Raw genomic sequence first — 18,592 nt, 5'->3', positions numbered from 1 at the left:
GACGAATAACGTTGGCAAGAATCGATACTCACGACTTCATTGGTGCATGGCAACAACCTTACAGCTAATAGAACGACATATCTTTCTTTGAGTTTATAACTCATTTCCATACTACACTATTCGACATAAAAGAGCTACTATTTCGAATCATTTCGACATAAAAAAGTTACTATTTCGAATCAATTTGTCTTGAGGTATCTGGTAACTCGACTGGGAGCCAGTGTATCATATACAATTTTCGTTACGAAACGTTTCCGAGTCGAAGGCTTCGACAGAGCTTCGATGGAACCTTCTAGAATGTTCCAGAAGCCCGCATCATTTTTCCACACTGATAATGGGGCATAAATCGCAAGTTTTACACAAAAAACTCTATCAAAATGTCCAAAATATAGTTATGTCACATAAATAACACTAAAAAGAATTACCTTAAGTACCGAAAGCGGCTATCATCCGCTTCGGTAAACCTAAAAGTACCAAAGATTAGCCTAACTTTAGCGCTAACGTTAACGTTCGGGCTATCGATAATTTCATAACAATCAGGTTTATATAAACTTTCCAAGCATGTTTAACAGTTCACGCTCGGGTTTTTTGACATGCTGAATCTAAAAATCCTACCCTAACCTATGCTTTTCGCCTTAACTAAGGCAGAATCCTAGCCTAAATATGGGTAGCGGTATGACGCTCCCAAGCCATCATTTCGGACACAAAAAATTTATGAAACTACTAGTTAAGCAGGACTAAATTTTGTGACTGCAGTAGGGCAGGTACTTATCTTTTTCTCCGTTGACTGAGATGAAGACTCCATGCCAAATAAAGTTGAAATCCCTCAAATAAAGACGGAAAAGATTTTATCATACACCACTACAGCGCGGCTAGAAAAACATTGGGTTGGGGTCATGCGCATGCGCAGTAGATGCGTAGTCGTGTTTGGCCCGATTCATTCGAACCAGCCACGGAAGCGAAGATGGAAAGGTGCAACCAGTGGAGGTGTTTAGCCATGAATTGATTCATCAATGCGGCGGATAGGGGGTCAAAGTGCAGACGCCCCCCCCCACCCCCGAGACCTGATATCCTATCACAATAGAGACAAGCTTCCGTTAACCGGAATGAATACGTGCCAACCCCGTGCTATAAGTTCTCTGATAAGGGATTTAGCCGGGGCGCTGCCTAAGGCAGTCGTAACTGCATGAGGCTCTCGCGGCTCCCAGACTAAAAAATAGGGTTTTCATTTCCCTTCGGTTTCAACCCCCGTTTTAAGAATGCCCCTTTCTCAAAACTCATGTAGGGGAACGCTCACATTCAGTGAACCTTTTAGAAGGTGCCTTTTTGACTTTTCTACAAGAACCTTTTAATTTATTTAGCACCATTATGACATTCCTTGCGTTTAAATATATCAATTTACAATTACTCTCTTCCTTTAAACATAATAGAAAAAAAAGGTTTCGAAAATTTGAAAAAAAAAAAAGTTTCTCTCTCCTCTAAACCACATTACAGTATATAATGCATTTTACGTTAACTTTCATGGTTTTTTTTTTTTACCCTTTGTTTTGAGAGGAAGGCGCCCGCAAGCTCCTATAACCAATAGTTTATATATGCACAGAGGGATACACACATTATATATATATATATATATATATATATATATATATATATATATATACATATAATTTATATATATATATATATATATATATGTATGTATGTATGTATTTACATATATATATATATATATATATATATATATATATATATATATATATATATATATACATACGTTTCCGTGTACCTCCATTGCAATATTGTTTCTAGGTTCACTCCTGGCTCAATTAAACGTCTGATACGTTTTTTGTACATAAAAAAAAAACCCAAATCAGGAAAAAGAAAGTTTGTGACGCTGGATTTAGCTCGTCTAAGGTTACGCGGGAGACGCCCACCCAAGGACGCAGTCAATGGGTATAAGTACCCGAGCAGAAAGCAACGAGGGCACAGCACTGCCTCCACATCACAGCAGACGTCCCAAGCAAGCAATACTCCAACCATGAACTCCCTTCGCTCAATCGTAGGTCTACTTTGCAATGTTCGCGTTCATAAAAGAAATGCCTTGCACTGAGTAAAACGACCAGTAGATTTATTCTTCTCTGAGTATTCAGGCTCAAGATGTTGTCTTCAATAAGAAAATGAACATGAATGACTTAACTATAGACTTATTTGGATATTCATTTAAACATCAGATATCGATATTAACTGTCAAAGCAGCTTACTCCATTCAAGTTCCTTAACAGAACTGCGTAAAAAATATTAATGATACATGCTTATAAATCACATAAACAGAAATCACCACTGCAATATTCACTCACATGTAACTCCAAACAACTGATCCCTCTCTACTTTGTCTCTGGATACAGGTTGTGGTCGCCATTCTTATGGCTCTGGTTTACTCCACTTCAGCATTCCCTGAACCCGGTGGTATTGGCTATGGATTGGGAGGTGGATTCGGTGGAGTAGACTATGGACTGGGAGGAGGATTTGGCCATGGATTAGGTGGTGGATTCGGCGGTGTGTCTGTCATCAGGTAAGCTATAAATATTTCTATTACAAATTTTCTTCTTATTATGAAATTGTTTGGATGAATGACAAACACCTTCCTTAATTATAAAATTCAATATTTTGAAGGAATTGTCCTGAACTGTGTAAGAATATAAAATAGCATTATAAAATGAATGAACTAAGCAGCAATGTACGGTATAATCACAAAGCGAAATAATTCACAGTTGCAGTATACTTTAATACCATACCACCTATAAGTCTAATGCTCTTATTCCGTTACATCACAGACCTGTCGTAAAGAAAGTTGTTACTGTCAGCAAAGGATTCGGACAAGGAGGATTTGGAGGAATTGGAGGATTTGGAGGATTTGGAGGACTTGGGGGATTCGGAGGACGTTATGGAGGCTATGGATGGTAATTCACCAGAATAACCGAATAAAAACCGCAATAAATTATTATATATTCATTTTATGCTTTTGTTTATCCTTAAAACAAAACCTCAAAACCAGAAGTAGAAAATATCATCATTAGAGAAAGCTAGTTCAGTGGCTCCTGCCTAAGGCTTCAAGAGATCTGTCCATCTACGAATTTCATTAAATCTTTCATAAGTTTATTTCAACATATCAGATGTAAAACGTTTTAAATATTCTGATTTAAATTCTAATATAACCGTGAACTTATTTCAGAAGAAATATGCAGCTATTTTTACTTTTACTTCAAACAGTCGAAGGTGATAATAATTATAAAACAATTATTAATTTATCACAATTACCAAATCACAGAAGACGTTACTGTTGCAAACTGTGATCAGGAAAATGCGATAACTCTCTCTCTCTCTCTCTCTCTTTCACAGCACATGCATATCACTGCCTCTTACTGACTAGTTAAAATGATTAATCCAAACAACTTTATATAAAAATAATTTTGAATATGAATATGATATTTAGGCCAAAGGCCAAGCACTGGGACCTATGAGGTCATCCAGCGCTGAAACGGAAATTGACAGTAAAAGTTTTGAAAGGTGTAACAAGAGTAAAATCTCGCAGTTGCAATATGAATCAACTGTTAGGAGAGGGTGGAAAGTAAGATGGAAGAAAGAGAATATGATAGGAGGTACAGTAAAAGAAACGAAAGGAGGGGCATCTAGGGGCCGAAGGCAAGCTGCAAAGAACATTAAGTAATGCCTACAAGAAAGAAAAATAAAGATGGCTGGAAAGAGAACTATAAAAGAGGATACAAATGAGAGGAGATTTATGCAAGATAAAGCACGTGAAGCACATAACTGCAGGAATTTCACGGAGGCTGTTTACGTTACACGGACCTGAAGGCAATACTGATGCTGATGACAATATATATATATATATATATATATATATATATATATATATACACACACATATATAATATATATGTATATATATGCATATACATGCATATTATATATATATATATATATATATATATATATATATATGTATATGTATGTATATATGTAAAGCCGGTGTAAAGCTGTTTCACTTCCCAATACACTTCTTGCTGACGTTAAAGCCTCACACTTTTATTTGGTCTTGAAAAGAACTTCTAAATTAAAAAAGAAAGAAAGAAAGTTTGCGACTCTGGGTTTAGCTCATCTAAGAAGGTTACCTGGGATGCAGTCAATGGGTATATGTACCCGAGCAGAAAGCAAGGAGGGTACAGAATTGCCGCAGCATCACAGCAGACTCCTCAGTCCTCCAACCATGAACGCTCTTCGCTCAATCGTAGGTTTATCTTGCAGTATTCATTTCCCTAAATGAAACACCACAGTTTATTTATTCTCTTATGTACAATTCAAACCAATATGTTGCCTTATAGAAAGAGTGTGAGCATTAATTCCCTAGTTATAGCCTTGTATGAATATTCTCATAGGCATTTTAGATATCATATTTAACTGTCGAAGCAGTTTGTTCGACGAAGTTCTTTAATACCATTGTGCAAAGAATATTAATGGCTCATTTTTAAAATTTCAAACAAGCTAAATGGCCGGTTAAAAAACACTTAAAGTGGAACATCATTGCAATGTTCACTCACATGTAATTCCAAACAACTGACCCTTCTCTATTTTGTCTCTGGATGCAGATTGTGGTCGCCATTCTTATGGCTCTGGTTTACTCCACTTCAGCATTCCCTGAACCCGGTGGTATTGGCTATGGATTGGGAGATGGATTCGGTGGAACAGGCCATGGATTGGGAGGAGGATCTGGCTACGGATTAGGTGGTGGATTCGGCGGTGTGTCAATCGTCCGGTAGGCTATCAATATTTCTATTGCAAATTTTCCTCCTATAATGAAATTGTCTGGATAAATGACAAACACCTTCCTTGATTAAAATCCAATATTTTGAAGGAATTGTCCTGAACTAAGTAAGAACACAAAATAACATTAAAAAACGAATGAACTACGCAGCAATATCAGGTATAATTATCAAACGGAACAATTTACGTTTACGGTATACTTGAGCACCATATCAGATATAAACTAATTCTGTTCTTCCGTTACATCACAGACCTGTGGTAAAGAAAGTCGTTACCGTCGGCAAAGGATTCGGTGGATTCGGAGGAATTGGAGGATTCGGTGGAATTGGAGGATTTGGAGGACTTGGAGGATTCGGAGGACGTTATGGTGGCTATGGATGGTAACACATCAAAATACACAACGAATAAAAACACAATAAACTAATATAAATCCATTTTAATGCTGTTGTTTATCCTACTATAAAAAACTGAAAACCAGTGGCAGAAAATTGCCCTTAAAACAACCTGTACCCAAAGGAACTTGATACACAGGAAATATAGGAAGAATAGGATATAGGCCAAAAACAAAGCGCTGGGACTTATGATATCAGTCAGCGCTGAAAGGGAAACTGACAGTAAAATAGTTTGAAAGGTACAGCAGGAGGAAAACTTCGCAGTTGTACTATGAATAAATAGTCAGGAGATGGTGGCAAGGAAGATGGAAGAAATCGAATATGAACAGAGGTACAGTAAGAGGAATGTAAAGCGTTACAGCTAGGGACCGAAGGGACGCTGCAAAGAACCTTAAGTAATGCCTACAGTGCACCACATGAGGTGCACTGACGGCCCTACCCCCTATGGGGACTTGAAACACAGAACCGTATTGTTATAAGTATATGTCGCCTTTAACTACATTTAGGCTGTATTTCAAAATTATGAAATTAGAGTACCTATTACCTTAAAGATGGCTAAAACGCAGAGTAGTTTAAACAATATACTTTTCTTGATGAAATCTTAGAAAAATGCTAGCCTTTTCTAATGGATAGTCAATAAAAGTATATCTGGAATTTTTTATCCACTTCAATTCAATTTTTTAGATCAAAATTAATTCATGGCGTTGAAATGCCAGGCGGATTGAGTGCCATATTTCAGAGTGAGTTTTCTCTGTGAAGTCTTCCCTACCTCGTATGGTGTGAAAGCGATTTCACAACTGACAGACTTCCAAATTATGTGAATATATAACTATACAGAACCAGCGCTCACCTATATACTCTAGAAATGAGACAACTCGGTATATATTTCACAGTAAATATCACTACATTTTTAGACAGAAAAAAAAACCATTAAACAATTTTTTAAAAAGTTACTGTTTTTTTATTTAAATACTTCGAAACGACTGTTTCCTCAGATACCATCGTTAGTTAGAAGCTTTCGCAGATTAAGATAAAATGTATCGTTTTACAGTGAACAAAATGGACGGAGACAAAAATGAGATTCTATGGTAATCTGTCTGCTATTTAATTTTGCTATCCTGTTATTGAATTTCGCCTTAATTAAAAAAAAAACATATTAACCTAATGAAAGCAGGAAATGAATTTTGAAAAGGAAAAAGTATGAGTCTGCAGTATCTTTTCGCTGTGTTCAACTTTTTTATTCTATTATTAAGTTTCGACTTAATTAAAAAAGACAGTAACCTTATGAGAGCAGGAAATGAAATTTGAAAAAAGGAAAAAAACTCCTAAGTAGCCTTCGTTCGCCATGGGAGTCAGACCTAATCTTCCCATAAAGGTAGGATTCATAACGGTGTATTTACGACCGTCAGAAAATGCCTCCATTTTGCATAGTCAGTCTTCCGTAGTTCCTGCTTAAGGCTTCGAAAAAATCATTAACTAAAAATGAGAATAATGCAGGATCTTTAACAAATAAGCATTTAATACCACGAAATAACTTTATTATGATTTTGCTTATCTCAAAAAAAAAAAAAAAAAAAAAAACATCTGCTGGAAGAAACTAGGCCTCAGCTCCCTTGAAACCAACATCCCCATCACAGTGAATATATGTGCCACATGACTAGATTCAGTTCTATATAATGCTCTGTTTCTGGGATTCAGGTACATCAAAGCGACCATCTCTTGAAGATGGTGCTCGCTGGTTCTTGTTTCTTGTGGTGCTGAGACCGAGATAAGACGGGTTGCAAGAAAGTTCCCAGTTAATGGCATGTTCCTATTAAAGAGATGAAGGACCTGCTTCTAATGGATGAAATATAAATTACGGACTAATACAGACGAAGGGTACGAATCAAGCAGCATTGAGAAAGTTTGGTATTTTAAAAGGTGACCTTATCAATATTACTTATTTTAGAGTTTTTTCTCATTTCATTAAACCCAATGATTTAAACGAATATTACTGAAATTAGGGAATCTAGGTCAATTTGCAAAAATGACAGCGGAAAGAGAGGGAGGAAAAATAAAGAATGGATCCAGTGCTCCATTCAGCCAATATTTTATAGCAACTGCACTAAATTTAATAAGCACTTCATTGCTTGCCCCCAGCCTCTAAGCCCAGTGTGTTTCGTTTTATGTCAATCAAAGTTTAGCCAAAAAATCGCCACCACAATCATATCTAACATCAAAACTTTATCTAAAACAAGACAAATGCACTTACCTATGGGTTTGTTAAATCAAATAGACTTACAAAAACAAAGAAACAGAAATAATCCGGATAATCAAAATGTATCAAATTGTTAATTCATCCTTCGCCCTTGCTAGGATGAGTTGGCTGATTTTCCCGTCCATAAAAAGTTACTTCGGGGTAACAGGTTTATTCTGCTTTTATTTAGTTATTTCCTGCTTTCATTAAGTTAACGTTTTGTTACATTCTGCGAGAACTTCTGGTGTTTGTTTATAATAAAGCAACCGAATTACATAAAGCAAAGAAAATCATAAAGACATCTCTGATATTCGTGCAGGTTAATGTCTTTTAATATATACAAAAAAAAATTCGTGTAATTTCTGTCTACTTTACGCAGTTGATAGCATTTTGAGACATCATTACTTTATGGGAGTATTCAAAGAAAGGCTCTAATTGCCTATCAAAAATTTTCAAGTGGTTTTATTTGCTTTCTACAAATCAAGTAATGAAATTTGATTGCTAGTTTCATAATGTGATGATTCCCTATTTAGAATGCTGTAAACAAAGAGTGTTGCTTCCATTATAAGAAGATGACTTTCCGAAATAACCTATAAGAAAGCACTTTTCGCAAAACTCGGGTTAAGAGGGAGCTGGTTCTCTTTCAATGAACCTTCCTGAAGGTGCTATACTAGCTTTCATCAAGACCTTTTCAATTGATTTATTTTTATCATTTTGTACCAAGCACATAGGCATATTTATTCTAAATTGCTCCATTCTATTAGGCCCATTCACACGAGGCGGAAACTGCAGCGGCATCGACGCAGTTGCAAAAAAGTGGTGACCGTACACATTATGGCGGTTCATTCTGTATAAGTATGGAAGTAGAGGAAATAATATGCGCACGATATGTTCAAAAGACTGTATCCAAAACTGAGAGAATATGAGCCCATATTCTTCGTTTATTTGAGAATGACCATAAAATAATTTGACGATTTACTTACACTGAATAAGGATGATAGTCTATCAAATAATATAATGCAGTGTATTCATTTATATGTAATTATGAATACATACATCCGCACACACATATATGTATACATTATATATATACATGTATAATATATATGTATGCATATAAATTCATATGCATATATAAACATATATGCATATATATATATATATATATATATATATATATATATATATATATATATATATATATATATATATATATACACACATAATCAACATACAATCACGTGTGGAACAGAAATAAATTTCTGACTCACATCAGGATCGAACCCAGGTCTTTCAATTGAAAGACCTGGGTTCGATCCTGATATATGTCAGAAAATCATGCACATACACACACATACATATATATACATACTCGCATATGCAGTATATATGTGTGTATAAATTTCTGACTCACATCAGGATCGTACCCAGGAATTGAAAGACCTGGGTTCGATCCTGATGTAAGTAAAAAATTTACTTTTGTTCCACACATGATTGTGTAATGATTAGGTCTATATATATGTGCATGTATATAGATATTATTTATTTATATGTATTATATATATACAGTATATGTTATATATGCATACATATACATATATATTATATATATAATCTTCTTCTTCTTCGTTTAACGTGCTTTTTTCCTATTTTCCATATGCGGTAAGCACGATGCCTTTGATTTGGCGTTGGAGTAGGCCGTAGCCTCGATATATAATATATACATATATATGTGTGTGTGGATGTATGTATCCATAATTACATATGAAAGTATACACTGCATTACATCTGATGAACTATCATCCTTATTCAGTGTAAGTAAATCGTCCAATTATTTTATGGTCATTCTGAAATAAATGAAGAATCGGGGCTCATATTCCACAGACCTATAAATGTTACGTGCTTTTTGTTGAGGATATTTTGCACAATTTTGTAAGGGGACGAGATGCTTTTAGGTGGTATGGAGATATGCTATTTCAAGCAATACCTGTTCACCTGCTCTGACAAGCTATAAAGAGCTTTATAACGAAGTTGTAGACAGGAACTGAATAGAAACACTGCTGTGCTTAGTGTGTACTTTACAATCGAAATCAACTTATTTGTATACATTTATATATATTTATCAATTTATATATATATATATATATATATATATATATATATATATATATATATATACAGTATATGTACACACGTATGTATATATATATATATATATATATATATATATATATATATATATATATATATATATATATATATATATATATATATATATAGTATATAAATATATATATATATATATATATATATATATATATATATATATATATATATACTCTATATGTACATATATAATATATATAATTATATATATATATATATATATATATATATATATACTATATGTAATATGTGTACATTAATGCTAAACATAAGCTACTGGAATCTATAACTCTGAAGAATTTTAGTTTTCAAGTGTACAAAGCATTGCTTGCAAAGGGGGAATTTTTCGAAAAAAAATCTTCCCCTTTTTACTAAAGGAGAAGAAAAGTATGTAATACTGATTAATTTTTTATTACATTTTTATTCTCTGGATATTCCAAAATTTACCACCCATAGCCACCTCCATATCCGCCAAGTCCTCCAAGTCCTCCAAATCCTCCAAGTCCTCCAAATCCTTTGCCGACGGTAACGACTTTCTTTACCACAGGTCTATGAACGGAGAAAGAGGACAATTAGAATCGGGTTTGATGTGACTAATGCGTCACTCTCAAAATATTCAGTATGATGATGCAAAGATTAATGGATATATAACTCCAGACCTAACTTGTGAGTAAGGGAAAATCATTTTTTAAATCCAAGAGGATTATTATCCATTAATTTAAGTGACTCCATAATCATAAGAATAATCTGCCTTACCGGACAACAGTGACTCCGCCAAATCCACCACCCAATCCGTAGCCTAATCCTCCACCCAATCCCCCTAATCCATAGCCTAATCCACCAGGCATGGCCAAGGCAGAGCAGACCACGGCCATAACAATGGCCACCACAAACTGTGCCAGGAGAAATGGAGGTTGAACATTTAGTAATAACTGGATCAATGGAAGGGATCTGAATATCACTTTCATTTCAGTTAAGTCAATAATGATGAAAAACGAATATGAAAAGAGAGAGAGAGAGAGAGAGAGAGAGAGAGAGAGAGAGAGAAATTCCCGCAATTTCTTCAAAATAAACTTACGACTGGGCGAAGGAAGTTCATTGTTGAATGTGCGTCTTCTGGAACTCCTGAAGATGGATTATGCAATGGGCCAGTTCTCCGCTGCTATTTATTTACACGCCCTTGGGGAGGGATGAGTTAGCTGAATGCTCTGGCGAAAAAAAAAGTTACGCCAGAGTAATGGATTTTTTTTCTCTCATTTTTTCTCTTTCCTTACTGCTGTCTGTAGGTTAGTGCCTGATCCAGTTTAGAGTCTTTCCGGGATATATTTACCAAAGTAGCAACACAGCTAGCGGCATAAAAGAGATTTGGTATCCACTCATTGTCAGGTTGCAGCGTCTATTCTTTGTGTGAAATATAATTACGTAATTTTCATGCCTTTCAGTTTCTATACGTTTTAGTGTTTTAGTGGTCCGTTCTTATAAATCTATAGGAACTTGTTACCCTAAGTCATCAGGTAATGCTGCATTTCCAGAGTGGTTATTTGATCAGCGTATATGTCCTGTTGGGGGGTGCTCTTTTAATTAAAGCTTAAACGAAAGAACGTTTTTTAACTTCTACCTGAACATTTATCTTTACGCAGGTGCAAAAATTCCTTTAGACCAACATATTCTCAGTCTTTTCTCATGGTTGCGTTTCAAACATCAAGAAACATTTACTTTGAATGCCTCAGTTCATCCATACACATCTTTATGAAAAATATAGATAAATAATGAGATATTTCATAGTTCTATTTTCAAAGCATCGACACAATCATTCTTTTGTGGCATCTATATAAGTACTTTTAAATCTAATCAGTCACTTCGTGAAGGTCAATTGACTCAAATAGTGAGCAGCCTCTAATTAAATGCATCATGTTAACTAAGGATGACTGATGTATGTCACAGTGGTCTGTACGCGCACATGTACATACGTACACAAACAAGCACGCCCACACCAATATATTTACTTATACATATAATTATAAATATATATATATAATATATATATACATTATATATATATATATATATATATATATATATATATATATATATATATATATATATATATATAATTATACAGGATATACATGAAAGTGCATATTCAAGTGTGTAAACAAATTGAAATCTAATTTAATAGAAGATTACGGTATTTATTCAGCTGTAAATTTGCGAAATTCCTCCGACTCAAAAAAACGACTGACAAGTTGCAGAAAAAAGTCGGTGGTTCTGCACCCAGTGACTTCAGCAAGGTTACCTGGTAACGTCTTAGTAAGGACGCGAGATTCCCTGTGGGTATAAATACCTGAGCAGAAAGCAAGGAGGGCATAGCACTGCCTCACCATCAAGCAGACGCCTTCTGCAATCCTCCAACCATGAACTTCCTTCGCTCAATCGTAAGTTCATTTTTCAGTGTTCATTATTCTCGAAAGGATTTATGCTATAAAGAAAATCGTTCGATTAAATGGGAATTCATACTTTCATTATATTACATGAAGACTGTTGTTAAAAACAATTAGAATAATATATTAAAGCTTTATACACTAAGGATATAAGAGATGATAAGAATCCTTTAATACAAAATACAAAATGGAAATAAATATTGAAAAAAGAAAGAGCTAAACAGAGAGATAGGCACAGTTCATTTATATCCACAACTGATATTCACTGGTTATGAATCCAGAATTATTTACAACTCTTGTATTCGTTAAATGCCAAAGAACTGATATTTTTCCTTTACGTCTCTGAATGCTTGATGGTGTTGGTCGCCTCCTTATGGCTCTAGTTTACTACACTTACGCCATCCCTGCTCTCTCTCTCTCTCTCTCTACTCATTCTTGATCAATATTGACTTTACCGAAATATTATTCAGTATTAATAAATGAAAGTGATATTTTGATCCTTACCAGTGATCCACCTGTTACAAAATGCTCAACCTCCATTTCTCCTGACACAGTTTGTGGTGGCCGTTGTTATGGCTGTGGTCTGCTCAACCTTAGCCATGCCTGGTGGATTAGGCTATGGATTAGGAGGACTGGGTGGAGGATTAGGCTACGGATTGGGTGGTGGATATGGCGGTGTATCTGTTGTCCGGTAAGCCAGTTTATTCTTAATATGAAGTCACCTGATAATTCGATATAAATAATTCTTTAATTTAAATAATAACTTCCCCTTAATCTTGAGGTTGGTCTGGATTTAAATACAAATTAATCCTTTTTTATGAGGTAAGTTAGTCTTCTTATCGTGTTGTATATTTCGAGTGCTGTATCAGCCGAATCAAACCAGAGTCTAATTGTCTTCTTCCTTCGGTTATCTCCTAGACCGGTGGTAAGCAAAGTCGTTACCGTCGGCAAAGGATTCGGTGGACTTGGAGGATTCGGAGGACTTGGAGGATTCGGAGGACTTGGCGGATTCGGAGGACTTGGAGGATTAGGAGGACTTGGAGGATATGGAGGACGTTATGGTGGCTATGGATGGTAACTCTTTGCAATGCCCATCAAATAAAAACATATTAAAAAAATAATCAGTACTACATAATTTTCGTATCCTTTAACCGAAATGGGAAAAATATTGATTTGAAACTTCCCCTTTTGCAAACAATATTGTGGATAGCTAATAAAGCCTAAGATACTAACACAGCATTTTCAGCAAATTGCTGAAGCTAATATTTAGCATAAATAGCTTAATGAACTCCTCAGCGTATTAATGTCTCTTCGCCTTCATCTGGAAGAAAGGAGAGAAACATGGAGATAAAAAGTGATCGGTAAACATACTTGCATGTCGAAAGAGGAACAGATTTAGTCTCCTCTTGTAATGAAAGAAGTAAAAAATGGAAGTATAAAGATTACTGACCTGTAAATAAGCATCTGTCTATTATCCACTGATAATGGTATCACTTTTATTCATTCAGCGAAACTTCAGTGGAACTTCTAAAATTCAAGCGATGATGCAATGTCTTATTACCCTAATACAATTCTTGAATTTTAATAATTTACTTACATTTGTATCTATCTAAAAATTTGCTAATTTATTTATTTGTTTTTTAATAAGGGATCTCTTCATTCCGTTACTTCTTTCTAATGAATACCACATTCTTTGAGAGCTTCAATTTCAAGCTAATGGCCCCAGTGGATTTGTTCCATATGAATAGGGTTCATCTTCTGAATAATAATAATAATAATAATAATAATAATAATAATAATAATAATAATAATAATAATAATAAAGTTATATTATTTGGTACCTCTTCCTGATCATTTTTTCTCAAGGAAATCACCTAAGCAGAATGATACCTTTATGAAAAAGTACTTAAAAAATAAATTCAAACTGACTTATAGAACTCGCGAAATTGAAAAGCTCATTTCCTTAGTATCTCAATTTGTAAGTTTACAAGTCTATTATATTCATCAGATATACAAAAAGGACGTCACTATTTTCTCATTGTTTTGTGACAAATCAGATGCTTAAGGGCTTGTACAAATTTGGGGACGATTTTTAATGATGCGTTAAAGAAAGCCACGAAAACTACGATGTAAATGTCATTAATATATATATATATATATATATATATATATATATATATATATATATATATATATATATATATATATATAATGCATGTATACACACATATATATATATATAATGAATGTATGCATGCGTGCGTAGGTATGTATGTATGTGTGTGTGCGTGCTTCATATGTATAAAAATAAAAATAATCCACATACAATTGTGTATACATATATTTGTAAAGTGGTTGTTTATTGCTTCTGTTATCAACTTAGTGATGGTATTATTCCTTATTCCTTACTTTCAATGTTGTGAAGTTCCTTCCCTAATCCACCAACTTATTGCTCGTGAGGTTCAGGTAAGCTGTGTATTTCCTTTCGCATAATACACGATGAAGCTGTAGCAAATTCTCTCGTATCAGTTGCTTTCAAAGATCATTTCTCTGTGTGTCGGTGTAATCTATTGTGGATTCAGGTGTCTGAGGACTTAAACCTAATATAAGACAATCTTAGCTTCTTTTTAACGCCCCATTACGCATCGTCGGCAAAACATATTCTCTTACAAGTACTTAAACGTCTGATTTAGTTTTGTAAATAACATGAAAAAATAGCGCCACGTTCTTTTACGATATTTAAAGGAGGTAACAGACTTGCATTTCCCACTCATATTATATGTCAATTAAGTATTCTTTTCAAAATCATATATTTATCTGGAATCTTGCGTCCTTTTCCTAAAGTTATCTGTTAATGCCAAACATTTGGTACAAAAATCTACTGGAAAATGCAATGTCCGTATCTCAAACTATTTTAGTTGGCGGCTATACGCAATATTGCTTTCAAAAGGAGAAGTTTCCAAAAAACATTTATTTACCTTTTGAGTACAGGAAAAAAACAAGTGTAATAGGCTACTGATTCACTTTTATAATTTATTTATTCGTTGGCTATGCCAAAATGTTGCCATCCATAGCCACCGTAACGTCCTCCGAATCCTGCAATTCCTCCGAATCCTTTGCCGACGGTAACCACTTTCTTTACCACAGGTCTGTGAGATGGCTTAAGAGGACAATTAGACTCGGCTTTGATATGACTGATGCGTCACTCTCAAAATATACAATGCGATGACAGGAACTAATTTATTTCATAACAAAAGGATTAATTGGTAATCAACTCTAAACTGGACATTGAGATGACGAGAAAATCCATGTTTAAATTCAACATGAATTCCATACATATATCTTGACCATTTCATAACTGGAATAAATTAACAAGGGACATATCTACAGTGACTCCGCCATATACACCACCCAATCCCTGACCAAATCCTCCATCTAATCCGTAACCTAATCACCAGGCATGGCCAAGGTTGAGCAGACCACTGCCTTAACAATGGCCACCACAAACTGTTTCATGAGAAATACAGGTTGAACATTTAGTAACAACTGGATCAACAGAAGGGATCTGAATATCACTTTCATTTCAGTAAAGTCAATATTGATCAAAAACGATCGTCAAGAGAGAGAGAGAGAGAGAGAGAGAGAGAGAGAGAAATTCCCGCATTTTCTTCAAAATAAACTTACGACTGGGCGAAGGAAGTTCATTGTTGAATGTGTGTCTTCTGGAACTCCAGGAGATGGATTATGCAATGGGGCAGTTCTCCTGACAGGAAACTTACGCCCTTGGGAGGGGATGAGTGAGATGAATGCACTGGCGAAAAAAAAAGTCTAGCCAGAGTAATGGATTTTTTTTCTCTCTCCCTCTCTCTCGTTCCTGCTTTCTGTAGGTTAGTGCCTGATCCAGTTTAGAGGCTTTCCGGTATATACTATTTACCAAAGAAGCAACACAGCTACCTGCATAAAAGAGATTGTTATCCACTTATTCTCAGGTTGCAGCGTCTGTTCTTTGAGTGAAATATAATTACGTAATTTTCATGCCTTTCAGTTTCTTATAAATCTATTGGAACGTGTTACTCGAAGTCAACAGGTAATGATTCATTTCCAGACTGGTTATTTGATCAGCGTTTATGTCCTGTTGGGCGGTGCTCTTTTAATTAAAGCTTAAACGAAAGAACGTTTTTTAACTTCTACCTGAACATTTATCTTTCGGCAGGTGCAAAAATTCCTTTAGACAAGCATATTCTCAAAGGCTTTTCTCATGGTTGCGTTTCAAACATCTAGAAACATTTACTTTGAATGCCTTAGTTCATCCATACACATCTTTAGGAAAAATACATATACAGTATAATAAGACATTTCATAGTTCTATTTTCAAAGTATCGACACAATCATTCTTTTGTGGCATCTATATAAGTACTTTTAAATCTAATCAGTCACTTCGTGAAGGTCATTTGACTCAAATAGTGAGGAGCCTCTGGTTAAATGCATCATGTTAATTAAGGATGACTGACGTAAGTCACAGTGGTCTGTACGCGCACATGTTCACACGTACACAAACAAGCACGCTCACACCAATATATTTACTTATACAGACACACATTTATATATATATATATAATTATACATGCATACATATATATGTATATATATAGATATATAAATATATGATAAATATATATATACATATATATATATAATTATAGAAGATATCCTTGAAAGTGTATATTCAAGTGTGCAAACAAATTGAAATCTAATTTAATAGAAGATAACGGTATTTACTCAGCTGCAAATTTGCGAAATTCCTCAGACTCCAAAAAACGACTGCCAAGTTCTAGAAAAAAAAGTCGGTGATTCTGCACCCAGTGACTTCAGCAAGGTTACCTGGTAACGCGTTTGTAAGGACGCGAGATTCCCAGTGGGTATAAATACCCGAGCAGAAAGCAAGGAGGGCATAGCACTGCCTGACCATCAAGCAGACGCCTTCTGAAAGCAATCCTCCAACCATGAACTTCCTTCGCTCAATCGTAAGTTCATTTTTCAGTATTCATTATTCTCGAAAGGATTTCTGCTATAAAGAAAATCGTTCCATTAAATGGGAATTCATACTTTCATTATATTACCTGAAGACTGTTGTTAATAATAATTAGAATAATATATTAAAGCTTTATGCACTAAGGATATAAGAGATGATAAGAATCCTTTAATACAAAATACAAAATGGAAATAAATATTGAAAAAAGAAAGAGCTAAACAGAGAGATAGGCATAGCTCATTTATATGCACAACTGATACTCACTGGTTATGAATCCAGAATTATTTACAACTCTTGTATTCATTAAATGCCAAAGAACTGACATTTTTCCTTTACGTCTCTGAATGCTTAATGGTGGTGATCGCCTTTTTATGGCTCTAGTTTACTACACTTACGCCATAACTGCTCTCTCTCTCTCTCTCTCTCTCTCTCTCTCTCTCTCTCTCTCTCTACTCATTCTTGATCAATATTGACTTTACCGAAATATTATTCAGTATTAATAAATGAAAGTGATATTTTGATCCTTACCAGTGATCCACCTGTTACCAAATGCTCAACCTCCATTTCTCCTGACACAGTTTGTGGTGGCCGTTGTTATGGCTGTGGTCTGCTCAACCTTAGCCATGCCTGGTGGATTAGGCTATGGATTAGGAGGACTGGGTGGAGGATTAGGCTACGGATTGGGTGGTGGATATGGCGGTGTATCTGTTGTCCGGTAAGCCAGTTTATTCTTAATATGAAGTCACCTGATAATTCGATATAAATAATTCTTCAATTTAAATAATAACTTTCCCTTAATCTTAAGGTTGGTCTGGATTTAAATACAAATTAATCCTTTTTTTATGAGGTAAGTTAGTCTTCTTATCGTGTTGTATATTTCGAGTGCTGTATCAGCCGAATCAAACCAGAGTCTAATTGTCTTCTTCCTTCCAGTTATCTCCTAGACCGGTGGTAAGCAAAGTCGTTACCGTCGGCAAAGGATTCGGTGGACTTGGAGGATTGGAGGACTTGGAGGATTCGGAGGACTTGGAGGATTCGGAGGACTTGGAGGATTAGGAGGACTTGGAGGATATGGAGGACGTTATGGTGGCTATGGATGGTAACTCTTTGCAATGCCCATCAAATAAAAACATATTAAAAAAATAATCAGTACTACATAATTTTCTTATCCTTTAATCGAAATGGGAAAAATATTGATTTGAAACTTCCCCTTTTGCAAACAATATTGTGGATAGCTAATAAAGCCTAAGATACTAACATACCATTTTCAGCAAAGTGCTGAAGCTAATATTTCGCATAAATAGCTTAATGAACTCCTCAGCATATTAATGTTTCTTCGCCTTCATCTGGAAGAAAGGAGAGAAACATGGAGATAAAATGTGATCGGTAAACATACTTGCATGTCAAAAGAGGAAAAGATTTAGTCTCCTCTTGTAATGAAAGAAGTAAAAAATGGAAGTATAAAGATTACTGACCTGTAAATAAG

General features: G+C 34.9%; 5 protein-coding genes across 5 annotated transcripts; 4 read left to right on the top strand and 1 right to left on the bottom strand.

The window, feature by feature from the left end:
• The first annotated feature begins 1,988 nt into the window (after positions 1–1,988).
• On the top strand, positions 1,989–2,986 carry LOC136848454 (uncharacterized). The gene is made up of 3 exons (XM_067120741.1): positions 1,989–2,059; positions 2,406–2,572; positions 2,835–2,986. Exons 1-3 carry the CDS (start codon positions 2,039–2,041, stop codon positions 2,962–2,964), a joined length of 318 nt encoding a protein of 105 aa, XP_066976842.1. The 5' UTR covers positions 1,989–2,038; the 3' UTR covers positions 2,965–2,986.
• Positions 2,987–4,195: 1,209 nt separating this feature from the next.
• Positions 4,196–5,223, top strand: LOC136848511 (acanthoscurrin-1-like). The gene is made up of 3 exons (XM_067120780.1): positions 4,196–4,306; positions 4,665–4,831; positions 5,091–5,223. The coding sequence occupies exons 1-3, from the start codon at positions 4,196–4,198 to the stop codon at positions 5,221–5,223; spliced, it is 411 nt and encodes a 136-aa protein (XP_066976881.1).
• A 4,742-nt stretch (positions 5,224–9,965) lies between these two features.
• Positions 9,966–11,483, bottom strand: LOC136848452 (keratin, type II cytoskeletal 3-like). The gene is made up of 3 exons (XM_067120738.1): positions 10,712–11,483; positions 10,390–10,526; positions 9,966–10,182 (listed from the first exon to the last, which is right to left on the bottom strand). The coding sequence occupies exons 1-3, from the start codon at positions 10,730–10,732 to the stop codon at positions 10,077–10,079; spliced, it is 264 nt and encodes an 87-aa protein (XP_066976839.1). The 5' UTR covers positions 10,733–11,483; the 3' UTR covers positions 9,966–10,076.
• Positions 11,484–11,964: 481 nt separating this feature from the next.
• On the top strand, positions 11,965–13,163 carry LOC136848451 (keratin, type II cytoskeletal 3-like). The gene is made up of 3 exons (XM_067120737.1): positions 11,965–12,068; positions 12,629–12,765; positions 12,993–13,163. Exons 1-3 carry the CDS (start codon positions 12,048–12,050, stop codon positions 13,150–13,152), a joined length of 318 nt encoding a protein of 105 aa, XP_066976838.1. The 5' UTR covers positions 11,965–12,047; the 3' UTR covers positions 13,153–13,163.
• Positions 13,164–16,984: 3,821 nt separating this feature from the next.
• LOC136848449 (glycine-rich protein-like) lies at positions 16,985–18,207 on the top strand. The gene is made up of 3 exons (XM_067120736.1): positions 16,985–17,098; positions 17,685–17,821; positions 18,051–18,207. Exons 1-3 carry the CDS (start codon positions 17,078–17,080, stop codon positions 18,160–18,162), a joined length of 270 nt encoding a protein of 89 aa, XP_066976837.1. The 5' UTR covers positions 16,985–17,077; the 3' UTR covers positions 18,163–18,207.
• The last annotated feature ends 385 nt before the right edge of the window (positions 18,208–18,592 follow it).

Source organism: Macrobrachium rosenbergii, chromosome 19, assembly GCF_040412425.1.
Source record: "Macrobrachium rosenbergii isolate ZJJX-2024 chromosome 19, ASM4041242v1, whole genome shotgun sequence".
Lineage (NCBI taxonomy): Eukaryota > Metazoa > Arthropoda > Malacostraca > Decapoda > Palaemonidae > Macrobrachium > Macrobrachium rosenbergii.
The sequence above is the reverse complement of the archived record's forward strand: the minus strand, read 5'-3'. Positions and strand labels throughout refer to the sequence as shown.

Bases quoted from the DNA above. Each gene is read 5' to 3' on its own strand.
- LOC136848454 (XM_067120741.1), top strand. From the start codon at position 2,039: ATGAACTCCCTTCGCTCAATC. The intron at 2,060-2,405 runs GTAGGTCTACTT...CTCTGGATACAG, and splicing joins TGAACTCCCTTCGCTCAATC to GTTGTGGTCGCCATTCTTAT. The intron at 2,573-2,834 runs GTAAGCTATAAA...GTTACATCACAG, and splicing joins GGCGGTGTGTCTGTCATCAG to ACCTGTCGTAAAGAAAGTTG.
- LOC136848511 (XM_067120780.1), top strand. From the start codon at position 4,196: ATGCAGTCAATGGGTATATGTACCCGAGCAGAAAGCAAGGAGGGTACA. The intron at 4,307-4,664 runs GTAGGTTTATCT...CTCTGGATGCAG, and splicing joins TGAACGCTCTTCGCTCAATC to ATTGTGGTCGCCATTCTTAT. The intron at 4,832-5,090 runs GTAGGCTATCAA...GTTACATCACAG, and splicing joins GGCGGTGTGTCAATCGTCCG to ACCTGTGGTAAAGAAAGTCG.
- LOC136848452 (XM_067120738.1), bottom strand. From the start codon at position 10,732: ATGAACTTCCTTCGCCCAGTC. The intron at 10,527-10,711 runs GTAAGTTTATTT...CTCCTGGCACAG, and splicing joins TGAACTTCCTTCGCCCAGTC to TTTGTGGTGGCCATTGTTAT. The intron at 10,183-10,389 runs GTAAGGCAGATT...CTCCGTTCATAG, and splicing joins GGCGGAGTCACTGTTGTCCG to ACCTGTGGTAAAGAAAGTCG.
- LOC136848451 (XM_067120737.1), top strand. From the start codon at position 12,048: ATGAACTTCCTTCGCTCAATC. The intron at 12,069-12,628 runs GTAAGTTCATTT...CTCCTGACACAG, and splicing joins TGAACTTCCTTCGCTCAATC to TTTGTGGTGGCCGTTGTTAT. The intron at 12,766-12,992 runs GTAAGCCAGTTT...GTTATCTCCTAG, and splicing joins GGCGGTGTATCTGTTGTCCG to ACCGGTGGTAAGCAAAGTCG.
- LOC136848449 (XM_067120736.1), top strand. From the start codon at position 17,078: ATGAACTTCCTTCGCTCAATC. The intron at 17,099-17,684 runs GTAAGTTCATTT...CTCCTGACACAG, and splicing joins TGAACTTCCTTCGCTCAATC to TTTGTGGTGGCCGTTGTTAT. The intron at 17,822-18,050 runs GTAAGCCAGTTT...GTTATCTCCTAG, and splicing joins GGCGGTGTATCTGTTGTCCG to ACCGGTGGTAAGCAAAGTCG.